Consider the following 16,184-nt stretch of genomic DNA (forward strand, 5'->3'; position numbering starts at 1 on the left):
GCCTGTCCCTCCACCCCCACTGTGATGTGCTGGAGTGGGGGTGGGGGTGGGGAGATGTCTTCTGAGGCCCTGGGCTTCAGACAAGGGCGGTGGTACTCACAAAAGCACATTTCCGGCATCTCTTGCCAACCTCCTTCTGGGTTTGCTAGTAACTCATGGAGGCTGGTCCTGACATCTGGCTTGACAGGGCAGCTTAGCCCCCTGGGTACCACATTCCCTCAGAGGCCAGGGCCCCAGGACCCTGTCGGGCATTTTTCTCTAGGTAGTTCCTGACTCGAGTAGAGCAAGACCAGAGAGGAAACCACCTCTCTAAAATATCAGGGCTCCCAGGGGCTTCGCTCTCTGGTCCCCACTCTGGTGCAGGCTTGACCCAAGGCTCTTTTCCTCTGTGACGCACTGTGGCCTCCAAATTATGTGGAAGCATGGACCCTACCCCGAGGTCCCCTCCTTTCAGGCACTGGCTGGGGAGCTTTCCTGGGGAGTTTTCAGCCTTGGGCCCTATCAACGGCTGGACTTTCTGCTGGTCTTTCCTTGGAAGAACAAAGAACTGTCATCCTCGACTTAGCAACATCAACCTCCTTGCATGAAAAGTGCCTGCTAACAGCTACTTGGGTTGCATTTCTTAAAATGGCCCGTGAGAAAGTGTGCAGAAGCAGTTGTCCAGAATCCCTGTCTTCGTTACCGTTGCCGGCCGAGGTGTCTCCCTAAAGCAGTGCCAGTAGAATCCTGCTCGCGCTCTTCTCCAGCCAGAATGTCCTGCGCTGGCCCCAGACATCGCCCCACGCGGTAATGCTGGGCGTGAAACTGTTCACTTCCAAGGCGCTCTCCAGGGCCTTGTTCTTGGGGGGTTGATGTTAGAAATGAAGGAATTCATCGTGCATCGGTAGGAGTTTAATGTCTTTTGTGAACCAGGAACTGAGAAGTGTAACTAATGAGCACACTGTATAAGCCACCGACCACTTCATTAAATGTTGGAGCCGTTTCCCAGGTTGGCCGGAAATGAAAATCCCCCCCAAAAGGCTATGCCATCAGTTAATGACTCACTTAAAAAACGACAACAACAAAAAAGGTGTGATAAATATTCAGGAGACATTCTGATAGACAAAGAGCATTTACCGCACACCTCCAAAAACGAGCCCCTGATTTCCGATGAGATGTTGGTGGGGGTGAGAAAGGATGGGAGAGGTGGAGAGAAAGTCACTTCTCTCCATGATACAGTCTTCGTCATCGGAGAGCGGCTAGTTTGGGATTTGGGGGTTCAGAGGATTCCGTATTGTTTCTCCCACTTCTCCACGGAGGCTTCTGCCTTTCTGGCCTTTGATGACACTTCCGAAGGCCACCCCAGGGCTGCTATGTGGTTAAAGAGGTTACAATCTATGAGGTTTTCCCCAGAAAGCTTGTGCTTTCTCATCATCTCATCATTAGGTGATAACAAAACGGAGAAGCCTTGAAACGCTCTCTGAACTCCAGCGGGGTCTCCACGGGGGGTATAAGGGGAGGTACTTCAGGCTCACAGGGCTTCCCTGCACAGAGTGGGTGCTGATGCCCCTGCCCCAAAGTCTGTGGACCCCTTTGTTATCCAGTCGCCGCTGGTTCCACCCCCAGGTGCTGAGCAGGGTGTCAGCATCAGAGACTCTGGGGACACTGGTCTACTGGGCAAAGTCACTTTTCCTTTCTGAGCCCCCACTGCCCGGTGGACAGAAAGGAGGAAAGGAAGACCTATGTTTTCACACTCTGGTCTTCTCATCCTCTGCCCGATGACCCAGGGACGGCCTCTGGGGCTGACCGTGCGTGTATGTTGACTTGTTCCTTCTTGGGCAGATGGCTCACACCGTGGACTTCCTGGAGGATGGGACTGGGGAACCTAGATTGGTTGGCACCAGGTGCCCTGTCTGGCCCAACCTCGTGGGGAATGGTCTGAGCATTGTGGCACAGCCTGGAGAGCCAGGACCAAGTCCAAGAGCATTTCAGTGAGCCCTAGGGGTGTCTCCTCCATGGCCCCTTTCTGGTAATGAATGGCACTGGTGGCAAATACTCTCTGTAGAGTGGCCTAATTTTCTGTGCTCCCAGGCTGGCCTTTGCCTCAGTCTGCCTCCCGTACCTCCTCCACCCTCTTTTTAAACCCCAGTGAAAAGGCACTAGGTCGCCCAGGTGTTCAGACCGAACGCCCATGGCTTTGACCGAGCCCCTGTGAAACTGAGCATTCGGACACCCTTCCGAGACTATTTGTTGCAGATCGATAGAGAGATTTTCAGCTACTACTGTGCTTAGCTGGTTTCAGACTTTTATCACATGAGACGAAAGACAAGCACACTACTTACCGCATATGGTGTTTTTATTTACATGCCTCTTCCCTCTGGATTGGAAAGTCCTCGCAAGCGAAGGCCTGCCTGATTCATCTTTCTGTCCCATTTCTGGTGCATGTACTTGTTCAGTTTGTTGGCTCAATAAAGTATAAAGTGATAGATATTTAAATGAGACTTGATTCATAAAAATCCAACATGCATCCAGTTAAGTTCTTGAATACATGTATTTGGAGGAATGTAATGACTGTATCAAGTACGACGCATGTATCAACAACTATGAATCGCAAGACAAAGAAATTAATCTCTCAGCCCCCCCAGTCCCCACTTTCTTTGGCTTTAATTGGAATAGTGTCCCAGATTATGACAACAAATGAACTGCACCTTGAGTTTTTTATTTTAATATTTAAAATATATTAGGAGACACATAAAATGTTGATATTTAATAGCAATGAAAGACATGCAAAAAAAACCTTTCAGTTTCTATTTTCCACCAACAAAAGTAAGGAAAATTATAAATAGCAGTAACTGCAAAACTGAAGGTGCAGCAATAAAACTTAGGGCCTTGCGACACAATCCTTTGAACAGCGAAGCAAAATTCATAACGTCTTTTATATGATTTGACCTACCTATCCTATCCTTACAAAGAAATCATTCAAAAGATGCAAAAAGTTATATAAATGAAGATTTAGCATCGACTTCTCTAGCAAAAACCCAGAAATGTGTAAATGTGCCAAGGAAGGGAAATGGTCTAATAAATTACAGTACAACACGTTGAAATATTACTCAGTCTTAAAATTACAAAGACTGTAGGTATTTGAAAAAAGAATACAAAATTGCTGTGTTTGCTGGGATTACAAATGTTAAAAATACGCATGTGTGCCTACTGGCGAACGAGTGGTGTGCAGCCCTGACCGGTGTGGCTCAGTGGGTTGGGCGTTGTCCTGTAAAGGGAAAGGTCACGGGTTCGATTCCCCATCAGGGCACGTGCTTGGGGTGCAGGCCAGGTCTCCGGTTGGGCCATCTGCCAGGGGCAACCGATCAATGTTTCTCTTGCACGTGAATGTTTCTCTCCCTCTCTTTCTTCCTCCCTTTCCCTCTCACTAAGAATAAATAAAATCTTTAATAAAAAAGGAATGTGCAAAATAAACTTAATCTTTAAGAATGAAATAACAAATGCCAAAATATTAACAACGGTTATCTCTGACTGAAAGGATTACGGGCGATTTTTATTTTCCTCTTCAATCTTCTCTCTCCAGTTTCCAAGTTTCCCATTAACAAACAAAGAGACTGTGTTTTGTTTACAGGATGGAGTGAAATGGATTCTGTAAGAACGAGCCCCCTCTGCCTGGAGAAATAATCCCCGATGATGATGCACATTATGGATTAGCATCCATTTTGATACTCTTTTATTATAAAATTAGGTGCTACTTTTAAAGTAAATGAATTATGTACCCAGAAGCTGACCGCTTCTCATGACACCTGTGGCTGCCACTCTGGTCTTCATCTCCTCCTTGGATTCTGGAAGTCACAGCTTCTACTTGGTCTTCTATCCCAAACCCTTGCCCATTCTCAGCAGAGCAGCCAGAGTGCTGCTTTGAACATGGCCTTCGGGTAAGACTCCGCTGCGCCGCACCTTGCAGCGGCTCCCCATTGGTGCTCAAAGGCCCCGCCCCTACCCCTCACCTCCACGCCTCCCTAGCTCCAGACACTCTGGTCACCTGCCTTCTAACAGGCTAGATGTGCTCCCTCCTTGGGACCTTCGTGTCCCTTCTGCCAGAAACCTGTCCCCTGGCCCATATCCACACAGCTGCCTCTCATCTGCTTCGAGTTCTCTACTCAGATGTCACTTAGTCAGTCAGGTCTGCCTTGACCACCCGTGTTAGAGCTCATCCTCGCCCTGGCTGGGCTGGCTCAGTGGGGCGGATCAGCCCACACACCAAAAAGTTACAGGTTCCATGCCCAGTCGGTGAGGATTAAAAAAGATTCTAAAATCTGCAAAAAAGAGAGCTCACCCTCTATCGCCACCTGCCCCAGGCTCCCCGGACCCCCTGACCCTGCTCTGCCTTTGTTTCCCATTTCATGTAACCTTCTCTATCACACTGTTATCGCTTGTTACCTACACTGTTTCCCCGCATCAGAAGGTAACCTCCATTAAGGCAGGGACTTGGGGCCAGCTCTGTTCACTGACAGACCTCACATGTACCTGAAATACAGGTGCTTAATATGTATGTGTCGAATGCATTTGTTACAGATGTTTTGGACAAGATGAGGGGCTGCTGGGAACTCCACAAAGAAGGACAAGAGCAAGCTGAGGCCCAGGCCTGGGTCTGGGAAACTAGCAAACCCCCTACAGAGTCTGGAGCCATTTAAGTCTGGTCTGAACTGACACTGTAGTATCCCAGGGCTGAGTGCAGGGCTGGCAGGGCGACAGCAGGCGATTTCTAGACTGTGTTTCCCAGTTCGGAGGGTGAGAGGTGCTGCCACATTCCCATGGTCTGTCCACAGGTGGCTGGCCGCTGTCGTTGACTGGGCTGGACCCAGGTTGCCTGTCGGTGGTGCTCCAACAAGAGTAAACCCCTGGTCCCTACCTCTCTATCAGAGGATGGACGTCAGAGGTAGTTCTCAGCTGGTGACAAAAAGGACCAACTGCCCAGATATCCTCACCGTACAGAATAGTTGGGCATCAAAAGCATGAAACTAGGAGCTTTGTTAGCGAGGCCAAAGGACAATGGTTTTGTTTGTCCTCCCACGAAAAAAAAAAAACGGTCCGGAATCAAGCTGCTGGGTTTGCATGACTGGGAAGAAGGGCGGCAGGGGAGGCAGGGGAGGCAGGGGAGAAGGGGAGGTAGAAACAATGTATTATTTCACTGGAACAAGGATTTCTTTCCAAGCGGCCTCAGTGCTCATACCCCTAGAGCTGCCTGGTAATTGATTTTAACAGGCACATTAAGTGAAATGGCGACCCTGACCCTTCGTAGCTGCGTCTCTTCTTAATTAAAGCAATTAATGGCTTTGGGATCCTCTGCACCCCTCGTCCGAGCTCACTCACGCATCTCTTTTCCGTGAAGGGAAACTGCTGGGAAGTGTCTCTCCTATCACCACGTGTGTATCTCGCTGCTGCCACGTTTGTTTGTATGTTTATTTCTGCAGAGATGGTCCCCACTGGTGACCTGGTCAGCTACGTCCACTGGAGTAAACCCCACCTGGTCCAACTATCTTGTTCTTTTTCCCCGTAAAAAGTAGATTGTATGTTCAGAAGCTGACCACCTCTCCTGACACCTGTGGCTGCCAGCCCAGCCCATACCATTGTCCCCTCCCCTGGTGACTGTCCACGTGCAGGAGCTGGCCTCCCATGTCCCACTGCGACCCCCACAGTCCACTCTCAGCACAGCGACAGGACCCTCAGACCGAGGCTTGCTTAATTGAACCCACTGCCAGTTGTCACATCGGTGATGGGAGTTAAGTGGATCCAAAAATACCTGCAGAGCTCTGTTCCTGCACATCAGCTGTTCGGAGGCGCTGCTGCTTCCTCGGCTGCTTGAAGGTGGAGGGGCACAGAGGGACGCCAGCAAGGGCTGGGAGAGACTGCCCTAGTCAGGAAAGGAAAATGTCACATCACCCCATTTTATTTTTGTAACGCGAGCGGCTGTCTTGTGCGCTGTGAGTCACCAGAAGCCTGCTGCACTTGGATGGCTGACTCCTCCGCGGTGGCCTCTGACCTCCTCTGCTCCTACGGCGGCATTCGGCTGGTTCTGGTTTGGGGGCAAGGGGAAACAGTTTGCAAACTTTTCATTGTGTTGTGGGGTGTTGCCTTAGCAGACGAAGAGAACCGATGTTTCTGCTTAACTCTCCGAGTGATTTCCAAACTAATGCCGAAGTAACATAATCCAGTGTTCTCTGAAGTTCTGTTCAAAGGCAGCAAAGTATATCCTCTTACCATAGAAAAGGGTCTAAACTATAACCCAGGCCGCAGGAAACTGTGCATCCATTTATCCCAACTTATTAGGAAGATCTCAATACAACATCCGGGAAAGAGGAACTTTTTTGCCTCCTAGACAGGGCTTTGACATCGAAACCCATTTAAAATGGCAGAAGAGAGCCGAGTTCAGTGTGGGGAATGCCTGCTTTTGTCACGCATGACAGCGATCTGTCACTGGGCCGCTTCGCCTGCTTTCTGTTTGTGCAGGACTGCCCGCGGTGACTGCTGGTCAATCTGACTGGGGCGACTGCCGGCCCACGGTCATGTTCACAGGCCATCTCTTCAGCAGAGCCGTCTCGGCTTGATGGCTGTTGGCTGTGTCCCCCGGTCCTTTCAGGGCAAGGACTGTGGTGTTAAAACCACCTGCCATCTGTTGGTGACACTGTTTTGGATTCTAAATGATGAGTCACTGATTTCCCCTGCTGTTCCTTCTGCTGCCAGGACTAATTTCCCTACTGGACTCTATCGGGGGGCATCCTGGAAGACCTTACCGTACCCCTAGTGGTAGAATCGGCGGCAGAGTTGCCATTTCCACGAGGTAGGAAGTTAACACAGCGTGATTGAGCCTGATCCTCACTCCACCGCCCTTCATGGATGAAGCTGCAGCAGCCATCTTCAGTCAGGTCTGAGCCGAGAGTCCAGAAGAGGTGGTTTCATGTTTTCTCGCCAGTGCTGTCTTACTAGGGTGACAGTGCCCATCACCAAACATGGCGCAGGGCAGGCCCTCCATGACTGCCGGTTAAATGAATGACTGAGGTCTGTGATCACAAAGTGGATAAAGCTGACCCACCCGGGGCCACCAAGACAAGCGCACTGGGCCCAGCTTCGCCCAGGAGGCCAGAGCGCAGAGCTATCCCTTGGGAACTCTGCATTTCCGATGTAGCCTGCCCTTGCCAACCTCAAGGGGAGAGTCCATGGAATGATTTTTAGGAGAAATTCAGGAGCCTCTTTCCACAGAGACAAGCCTCACGCTCTGACAGAAGCTGACGAGAGCTACTGGAAGGGGCATCTGGAGAACCAGGGGAAGAGGTCGTGGAGTTGCCGGCAGAGCCGAGCGCTGGCCCAGGAGAAAACCGAAGCTCGGGTTACCAAACCTCTCCGTCCACGAGAGCGTGGCAGCCAGAGTCTTGGGCTCAATTAGAAGATGCGCTTCTCCGTCGACTCAGTTTCACACAGATCTGTTCTATGGCTAGAATCATCACCTCTTGTCCAAAAAGCAAAAAAATGTGTTAAGCTGGTTCAAATCTAGTTTTATTCTTAGAGCCTAAAAACACGTCTAGGCTTCCTGCCTTCCCTCATTTTCATCACCCCCCAAATTCGAAGCTACACAGCAACAACTCTCCCCTAAGCGCGGACGGTTCTAACTCTAACTCGGTCGAGCACCCCCCATCCCACTGAAGCGTTCTGAAGATTTCCTGCCTGGAGAAATTAACGAGTCCCAGGTGGGTGGCATTTTATTCTTACCACCGTGTAGGTGTGATTTGGTGGGAGGCTCTTCCCCCAGCCTGCTAGATCAAAGGCAGAGTTATGTGCTTGAGTCCTGGGTGGGAGGTGCGGCTCCTGTACTGCGAGTACCAGGCTCCAGACACTGTCCCTTCTGTCGTGGTCCAGTCGTCGAGAGACCGGGCCAACTGCATGCGCTGCCTGGGCCGACCTTTGCAGCCACAGGAGCTGTTGACCAAACCCTGACGGTCTTCGGAAGTGCTGCCACCTGTTCCAGGTTGAGCTGCGTGGCGTGGGAAGCTGACAGGACAAGGCAAGCCTCCGTCAGTGGAAATGATGGTGGCACTAATCTCCACGGCTAAGTATCGATTTTCTGGAAGTGATGGTTCCAACCACATCCCTTCTCTGTGGCCAAGATGCACTTGCGGCGGAGGCAGCAGCAATGATAGGCTCCTAGAGCTCCTGCCTTCCCTGAACGCACATCTGTTCTTAGGGCTTTGCCATGGCTGAGCGGGGAGGCGGGGGGCCAAGTTTCCCTGCTCTGAGTAGTGATTTGGCTCAAAAGGGGATCCAGATGAGACGTGGGAGTCTTGCTAAACTAGCAATACAAGAGAACTTTGGCAAATTGTTCATGTCGCCAGAGTCAGAAAAATAAGGCTGTGGTCTTCCATATAGCTACAGGCTAAGGCGGTCACAAGGGCTTCACGCCAGTCAGCCAGACGCTTGGTCACATGCTTGCTCAGCCCAGGCACAGCATGTGACACCACACCCAGGTGCCCTCCCCCAGCGGGGATTTCTAAATCAGAGAAAAGGGGCGCCCCTGGAGCCTCTGTGTTTAAAGCTGAGGACACACTGAAACTGGGGGATGAAACAATGTATCCACACCCAGATAAGCCAGCAGAGCCTGCAGCACAAACCTGTACAGACTTGGAGGTTTACACGATTCCAAAACAAAAGATTCCATTGCTCACCCAGGTGAAGGAAATCAGATTATACTGGCTTTTCTGAATTTTTGGAAGACTTTTACACTAGGAGATTGGCTACCAAAAGTTGCAAACCTGGTCGGGCTCTATTTCAAAGTAGCTACTGGCTAAGCTATGGCTGTGGAAGCATGTGCTTTCCAGCCTTCAGGCTGTTTTAAACATGCTGATGTACTGGGAGATTTGTACTAGCAAAAGACCTGCTCTTTCCTCTGTGGCCATTTGCGTAAACAGAAAACCTCAGGAAACTCTAGCCACAGGAGCCCAGCAAGCGGGCTGCTTCCCAAACAGGGTCACCACCTGTTTTTTAAAGATACTTGCAAGAAATACAAATGCCAGCTTGACATTTTTTGAACCCTGGTTATTTACCAGACTAGAATCCTCTCTGGGGAGTGTTTAATCCTGTGTCAAATACAGAAAGGCAAACCACTGGCTGAGAGAGAGGGGGGGAGAGAGAGAACGAGATAGAGAGAAAAGGAGATAGACAGACAGACAGACAGACAGACAGATATCACTGTAAAGGCAAGCAGGTGCTTCAAGAAGGTCCCAAACTCTAGGAAGACAGAGGTATGGTCACAGCTGTTCAGGGAGCAACCCTGGTAACTGACCAGTTCACTCCAGGAGTGGAGAGAATTTAACAACCAGAAGAGAATCTTCTTAGTGCACTCAGTGCAGGTGCACATTTCATGGCTTCAAAGGAGACGCTGTGAAGACCAGAATCCCAAGAATCAGAGCTGCACCGGGCTCCCAGGGCACTCGGAACCCTCTGCCCCGGAGGCCATGGCACCCGAGCTCGCTCCCTGCTCAGAGACCCAGGACCCCAGCCGTCGGGGCTGTGGACTCAGATGCACTCTTCCCTGTCTTCCTGGGAGATGCCCAGCACCGACTTGTGGGGGATCCTGCACTCTTGCAGAGACTTGGTGAGGTCAGAGAAACGTCTCCTGGGCACCTCCATCGTTTCGATGCAGCAGTGGTGGTAGGTGGCCTTGTTCTTGAGCTCAGCCACGGCCACGAGGGTCTGTAAGTCGTCAGTTGGCCGGAAGTGGCGAACGAACCTCCTGCCCGACGGTGACCTCACAGCAAGCAGCAGCCTTGGCTCTTGATCTGATGGCTCCTCCAGGACTCCCACCCCGGAGGCGCTCTGCCTCCTGGTTTGGGCGAAGAGTTTCTTCTCTGGGGAACGCACTGGAGCTCCGGAACCTTCTTGGCGTGTCTTCATGGTGCGGGCCTCCTCTTGGTGCAGAGCCTGGATGCTGCTCAGCTGCAGGGAGCCAGCCTTTTTAGCGACTGTTTCCACAGCCCCCTCCTCCGGGCTCTTCCTGTTGATGGAAGGAAGGACCGGGTACTTATTGAGGGATGAGGAAGCCCCTATGGGTACCTGCTGCAGCAGCTCGGGGACCTCGTGGGGAGCTCCCTGATTTGGCGATCTGGGCGCACAGGCTCCTGGTTTCTGGCTGCCTGGCGACTCGCAGGGAATGGCTGGGGGCGGAGAAGATGGCCTGCGGTGCGAGCACAGCCCCACGCCCTGGGGCTGCTGCAGACTCGGCCGCGTACGCCCCTTGGCGGACTTGGGCCGTATGACATGCATGTTCAGTGAGTTTGGCTGCCAAACGAAGCCGTCGGCTGCTGTGCTGACGACAACAGGGTTGCACTCAGTGGCGGTGACGTTCACGGTGGCTTCTGTGGCCATCGCTTCTCAAGACCCCTAAGGAGGCAGGAAAAAAGAAAGGAGGCCATGGATTCACCTTCCTGGGACTTCTGGATCCCAGCCAGGTCTCAGAATGAGCCAACCGGCCACAATAGAGAGGGGCACCAGCTGCAATTCATTCATTCATTCATGCATGCATTCATTCATTCCAGGTATTGGAATATATCAGTGAACCAAAATCCTTGCAACTTAAATTATCATAGCGAGGAAAGACAAGTGTTAAAGCTCCATGTAAATAACAATAACTGCAATGAGGAAAATAAAGTGTTGCATTAGAGAGTCTCTAGGGTGGGACTATCTCTTATTCAGTTGGGGAGGGGGAAGCTTTAAGCCGAGACTAGAATGATGACAAGGAACATGTTACAACCTAGACCAGGGCCCGGTAATCTTTTCTGTCTGTGTTTTTGGCTTTGGGAGCCACACGACCTCGCTTCCAGCTACTTGACCCCATCACTGCAGAAGCCAGCCACACAGTTATATAAAGTGGTGCTGCTAGGGCTGCTTTGGCCCCAAAGAGCCAAAGTAGTGCTATTAAGTCACCAAGCAGGAAAGCCAGGCTCAGCTTCACTCCAGAGCTGAGGGCCAGACCAACCGACTTCTCTTGGTGAGAGATCTCTCTGGTGAGAGATCGTGGGTCCGAACGGACGGAGGGGAGCTCTGCTCCAGTATTTACTGCGGAAGGGCCACCCTCTCTGACCCCCATTTTCCCTTTGTCCCTAAACCCTTCCCTTCTTTACCAATCTACCCCTAGCTTGCTCTTTCTTCCTTTTCCTTCCTGCTGTCATCTGAGGTGGCTCTGCACTAATCACTTGGTGCATTGTCCCTCCACTGCCCCAACTTTGTCACCAGGGCTGGAGGGTAGGGGGATAGGTTTTGTTCCTGATCTGCCATTGGCCAGAACTTTCGGGGATGTCCTCAGGCTCTAGACCAGGGGTCGGCAACCTTTCTACGCATGACCAGATAGTAAATATTTGCAGCTTTGCTGGCCATACGCTCTGTCGCAAGTACTCAACTCTGCCCTTTGGGTGTGAAGGCTGTCAGAGACACTATGCAAATGAACGGGTGTGCCAACGAACCTTCGCTTATAGACACGGAAATTTGAATTTCATAGAGTTGTCATGTGACACAGAATATTATTCTTCCTTTGATTCTTTCCAACCATTTAAAAGTGTAAAAGCTACTCTGAGCCCAGGAGCCACACAGAAACTGGTGGGAAGCCAGATCTGGCCTGCGGGCCATCGCTGACAAACGCTGTCCTAGACCAACCACAAAGGGGACTCAAGGCACATGCAAATACTGTGGACATGTGAGCCAGAGAGGCAGAGTGACTGCCCTGCGGTCACACAGCCAGCTAGCGGCAGAGCCTGAAGCAGAGCCCGGGTCTGGGACACCGGTCCTGTTCTTGAGGACCAGGCTGGGCGAGACGCCAGGGGAGCCCCTGGCACGCACCACAGCCTGTCTCCTGCTGTTTATGTTTCTGCCTTGGAAACACCGCGACGAGGGCCTTCGGATTTGTCTCTGGCACCCGGGGGGCTCAGGAGTGCTCGTGAAATCACACGGAGGCTGTGTCCTGAAGCCAGGTGGGAGGCGTGCGCGTTTCTCTGCGCGGGCCCGCCGTTGCCAAAGCAGGCCTTTTCCTCTTTTCCGGCCACTGTGGTGGCCCTTTCACTGACACCGCTACAGCCACTTCCTCCTCCCAGTCCCCGGTTACATGTTCCCAGGACACGGCAGGGTCTTGGACTCCCTGCCTCCCTCTGAAGGTCAACCACCACCAGGACCGCTGTTCTCTCCATCCACAGGCTGCCCATCCCTCTAAACACCTCTGGTTATTCCCCAGTGCCTCGTGGCCCCTGAAGAAGCAGTGTGTTGGGGGGCAAGGAACACAGGCCCTGGAGTCCTAGACCTGGGTCCTAGTTCAGGCTCTCTCTGGAGCTGGCTTGGCAACCGCAGGGCAGTCACTCCATCTTTCTGGTCTGTCACTTTCCTCATCTATAGAATTAGCTCTACGAGCTTGAAGACACTATTTACACACCTCTGCACATCGGTCTCTTCATCTGTAACACAAGGATAGCAACATGAAATAATGTAGGTCAGGCCATGACCACCAGGCTCAATGCATAGTAAAGACAATTAAATGGTAAGGGGTTTTTTTGCTTTTGTTTTTGTTTTTCTGTTTGCTTAGTGCTTTTATCATTTTAGGTCCAAATGCCTTACCTGTTGCTTCAGAACTTTTCCTCGGGGTGTGGTCAACTCTAACCAGCCCGGTGCACCATGGGACTCATGCCTGTCCCACCCACTGCACGGAAGTGCTGGCCCATCGAAACTGCCTCAGAAAGATGACATACACGCTTCCTAATGAATCCCTTCTAAAGCCACACTCTCATCTAATACCACAAAGTCACTTGCTCCAAGCTGCCTTCAGCACCCGATTCTGACACCCTTAGCTCTGCACTCAAACGTTGCCATCCTGTGCGCGGCACCATTGCTGCCTGGTTGCAGGAAGCATCCTCTTCCTCTCCACTCAAACCATAACCCAGCAAAACACAACATTCCTATGTCTCCCTGAAGTCCCACGCAGGGCAAAATCTCGAGCAGAGCTACCCTCTCTTTGTGAAGCCAGCGGCCTCTGTGTTTTCTCCTTTCTGCTCACAGAGTCTCCCACACCCGCATCTCCCTCTTCTCTCCAATCTCTCACACCCGAGCTGGCGGCTGGGGGTCCGGGAGCCTCCTCCTCGGCATCCGAAAAGCCTGCCCATCTCCTCGCTAATTGAATCTATTTTCTGATCAACTGTGAAGAATGTGTTGGGTTTTTTCCCTGTTGGTTGAGTTCTAAAGTCTTTCACTTGTAATGAAGCGATTCTGCACTTTCAGTCTGCACAGCACCAGGAGGGCACCGGCTGTCCAACTGTTCCACCAAAGATAAGCTCACCCGACACACCGCCTCCCCCTCTGTGCCCCCCGCCCCCGCCGAATGGCTATTAATTTGCCACAGCTTCCACAGAGTTATCACAGACTTGGCTTCTCACTCCCACACATGCGTCAGGAAGGTTTTACTGTCAGTAAGTTTGGTAACTTAGAAACCTCTTCTTTAACAACTTTGAGGAGGAAAGTCATGTGTTCTCCCAGGCGCTCTGCTGGCTTATTTTTAACAGTCAAACTTGAGTATGTACAGGCGCTCTCCCTATACCTTTTGGTAACTTTATAATTATCCATGTTCAGGGGGTGTCATGTTCAAGACACAATGGTCATAAGATAACATGACTGTGAACTATCTCAGAGAAAAACCTCGGTGATGACTCATTCTTATAAGCCCACTCATGGTTATTTAGAGACTCACACCTCCTTCAGGTAAAACGGCTCCATCGAACCTGCTTTCATAACCCTCTGCCTCCCCTCCGGCACAGGGACCATCTGTTAGGTGGCGGGAACACCAGCGCTCCCTGGCATCTAGAACAGGGACCGGGGAGGTGGGGCCGACAGGTGTTTGGGGACCCAGGCTGACTTTGCGCCTCTATATTCACACCTTGTGCCCCGAGCCCCGCCCACCGCGGTCAGTGCAGAGAGGGTTCTGCAGCGCCCCCTCCTCGCGATCCCTGCTCGGCTCAGCTCACCACCTCTCCGCCTGGCAGACGCAACCACAGAGGGATCTGACAAGATCTAGGCGCACGCACCCATCAAGCTGCCAGCCGCAGAGGCAAGTGGCCTGTTTACTCAAACAGAAAAGCTGCGCCCAACAGGCCTGCCAGGCGTCAGGAAACAAAACACTGAGGACTGTTTCCAAGGAGCTGCCACAGGGCAGGTGCTCATTCCTTAAGATTAATCACCACACCCCCTGGAAAGAAGGGACATGTGACAGGTGAGGCTAAAGTCACATTCCTGCTTTGCTAGGGCCCACCTCCCACCGCGGGGTCAGACCACCCTATTTCACCCACAACGCACGTCTAAGCCTACAGCACATGCAATAAAATATAGCCGCCCACATACCATCTGCTGGTATGTGCCAAGGACGCACACATCTGAATTAGTCTTTTAGAAATATTTATCAGTTCGCGCGATCCCCGCCCATCCTCTCGCCTCCTTGTAAGGTTTGCAGAATGAAAAACGCTCAGAAGAACAAACAGGAGATAGTAGTGGGCCTGAGGGTGAGAAAACTTGGGGACCATTCCCAGTTCGAACCAGGACCAATGACGAGAACACACTGACCCCCGAAGAACGCCACGTTAAAGGGGGAGTGGAGAAATCGGACCGCAGGCCACCAGGTGATCAAGGGTTTGGAAAAGGAAGTGGGAATGATTCCAAGGGGGATTGGTGGAGGGGAATAGTCCATTCTTTCCAAGCACTGGAAGCTCCAGAAGGAAAGAAGCAGGAGGAGGGGGTGGGGGAGGGGCAAGAACGAGAGTCTGGGAAGTGTGAGTTGACTCGGGTGAAAGAGCACCAGTGGGGGGGGGGGGGGGGCTCGGATCTGGTTCCGGTCTCTCCATGTGCCTGATGGGGTGTCCTTTTGTCCCTCTGGGTCTGTGTCCCATCTCTACTGCCCAGCCAGGAGGGCAGGGCCCTACGGACGCCTGCGCCCCTGGGTTTCTGCAGAGCCCTGGAGTCATCCTGTTACGGCAACAGTGACCTGCAGCAGCGCGGGCTTTGCCCCTGGGGCGTAGGCATCGCTCTCAGGGTCCCTGTCCTGTCTCCCAGGGCTCTCCCTGTTCAGGTGTGGGGAGTCCCACCTGACGATGGGCTGGGGGGTCAGGTCTGGCCTCTCTCGGTCCCTTTCGGGCCTCGGGGGCGTGAGCAAGACGGGGGGGCCAGAGGCCTGGGCTTGCTCACCTCGCCTCTCTGCTCCATCCGCGGCAGCCACCGGGCTCAGTGCCCCCTGGTAAACAGCTCCGGTCGCCCAGGCAACCACGCTGTGGGGGGGCCACGTGCTTCCGGTCTGGTCAGAACTGGCTTGGCGGGCTGAGGTAGGGCAGGGGCCAGGCACGCGGGTGGAGGCGGGGTAGGCGACCCGGATCCTGGCATGGCTTCTGGGCTTAGCTGTCTGGTTTCCTGTCTCCTGGGGAGGGAGCCTGGAGCTCTGGCCTTGGGGGTGGTGGCGAGGAGCGGGCTGCCTGCCAAGCCCGTTTTGTAACCCTGACCCTTTCAGTGTTCCCAGCTTTTAGATGAAGCTGCAGGACTGATTCCTGGTGACCCTAGAGACTGAGTGGCTGCTTTGAGGACATTGGGGACCACTTTTCTGCCTTATCTGTCCTCATTTCCCGTCTGCCTCCCACTCCCAGACCACGTCCCATCCGGGACCTTGTTTTCAACTGCATTTCCACCTGCTTGGACCTTCCCGACCAGGACCTATTGCACTTGCAGCAACTCCAGTCCCTTCTACCCCACTCGTCTCTCAACACCTCGGAGGCTCCAGTCCCCCCACCCTCTCTGCTTTCTCCCGGCCTCTCAGCCTGTTCTTCCCTGGACTATCACCTCGGTCACTTCTTGCAAGAATGCTGCACGTCCTGGCTGCTGCTCTGCATTCCTCCCACTTGATGAAACTCTGGTGGGGCCCCTGACAGCCAGGCCCTGGAGAAACCTTGACCAGCCACAGGAGGCGGATGGAAACGTGTGGTCTCCAAACTCAGCTGAGCCCATAACCCTGCACAGAAATCCCTCTGCTCCCCCAGCTCAGTTCTGTCTCGCTTCTCTCCAGGGGCTGTTTCAAACCTTGTTCTCTCTCCTAAGCCTCCCTCCCACCTCTCCCCTTACCTCTTCCTGTTCAGAAGGTAGACTCT

The 16,184-nt window shown here is 52.5% G+C and overlaps 1 protein-coding gene across 2 annotated transcripts; it reads right to left on the bottom strand.

Annotated features, from left to right (window-relative positions):
* Positions 1 to 5,193: 5,193 nt before the first annotated feature.
* Positions 5,194 to 15,445, bottom strand: UBXN10 (UBX domain protein 10). Of its 2 annotated transcripts, none has more exons than XM_053660194.1 (2): positions 15,238 to 15,445; positions 5,194 to 10,413 (listed from the first exon to the last, which is right to left on the bottom strand). In XM_053660194.1, the coding sequence occupies exon 2, from the start codon at positions 10,396 to 10,398 to the stop codon at positions 9,550 to 9,552; it is 849 nt and encodes a 282-aa protein (XP_053516169.1). In that variant the 5' UTR covers positions 10,399 to 10,413; positions 15,238 to 15,445; the 3' UTR covers positions 5,194 to 9,549. The 2 variants fall into 2 exon arrangements, with proteins under 2 accessions (XP_053516169.1, XP_036995958.2); XM_037140063.2 differs by lacking the exon at positions 15,238 to 15,445 and adding an exon at positions 14,028 to 14,101.
* Positions 15,446 to 16,184: the final 739 nt, after the last annotated feature.

This window comes from Artibeus jamaicensis, unplaced genomic scaffold, assembly GCF_021234435.1.
Source record: "Artibeus jamaicensis isolate MK-2021 breed Jamaican fruit bat unplaced genomic scaffold, CSHL_Jam_final scaffold_847, whole genome shotgun sequence".
In the NCBI taxonomy this organism is placed as follows: Eukaryota; Metazoa; Chordata; class Mammalia; order Chiroptera; family Phyllostomidae; genus Artibeus; species Artibeus jamaicensis.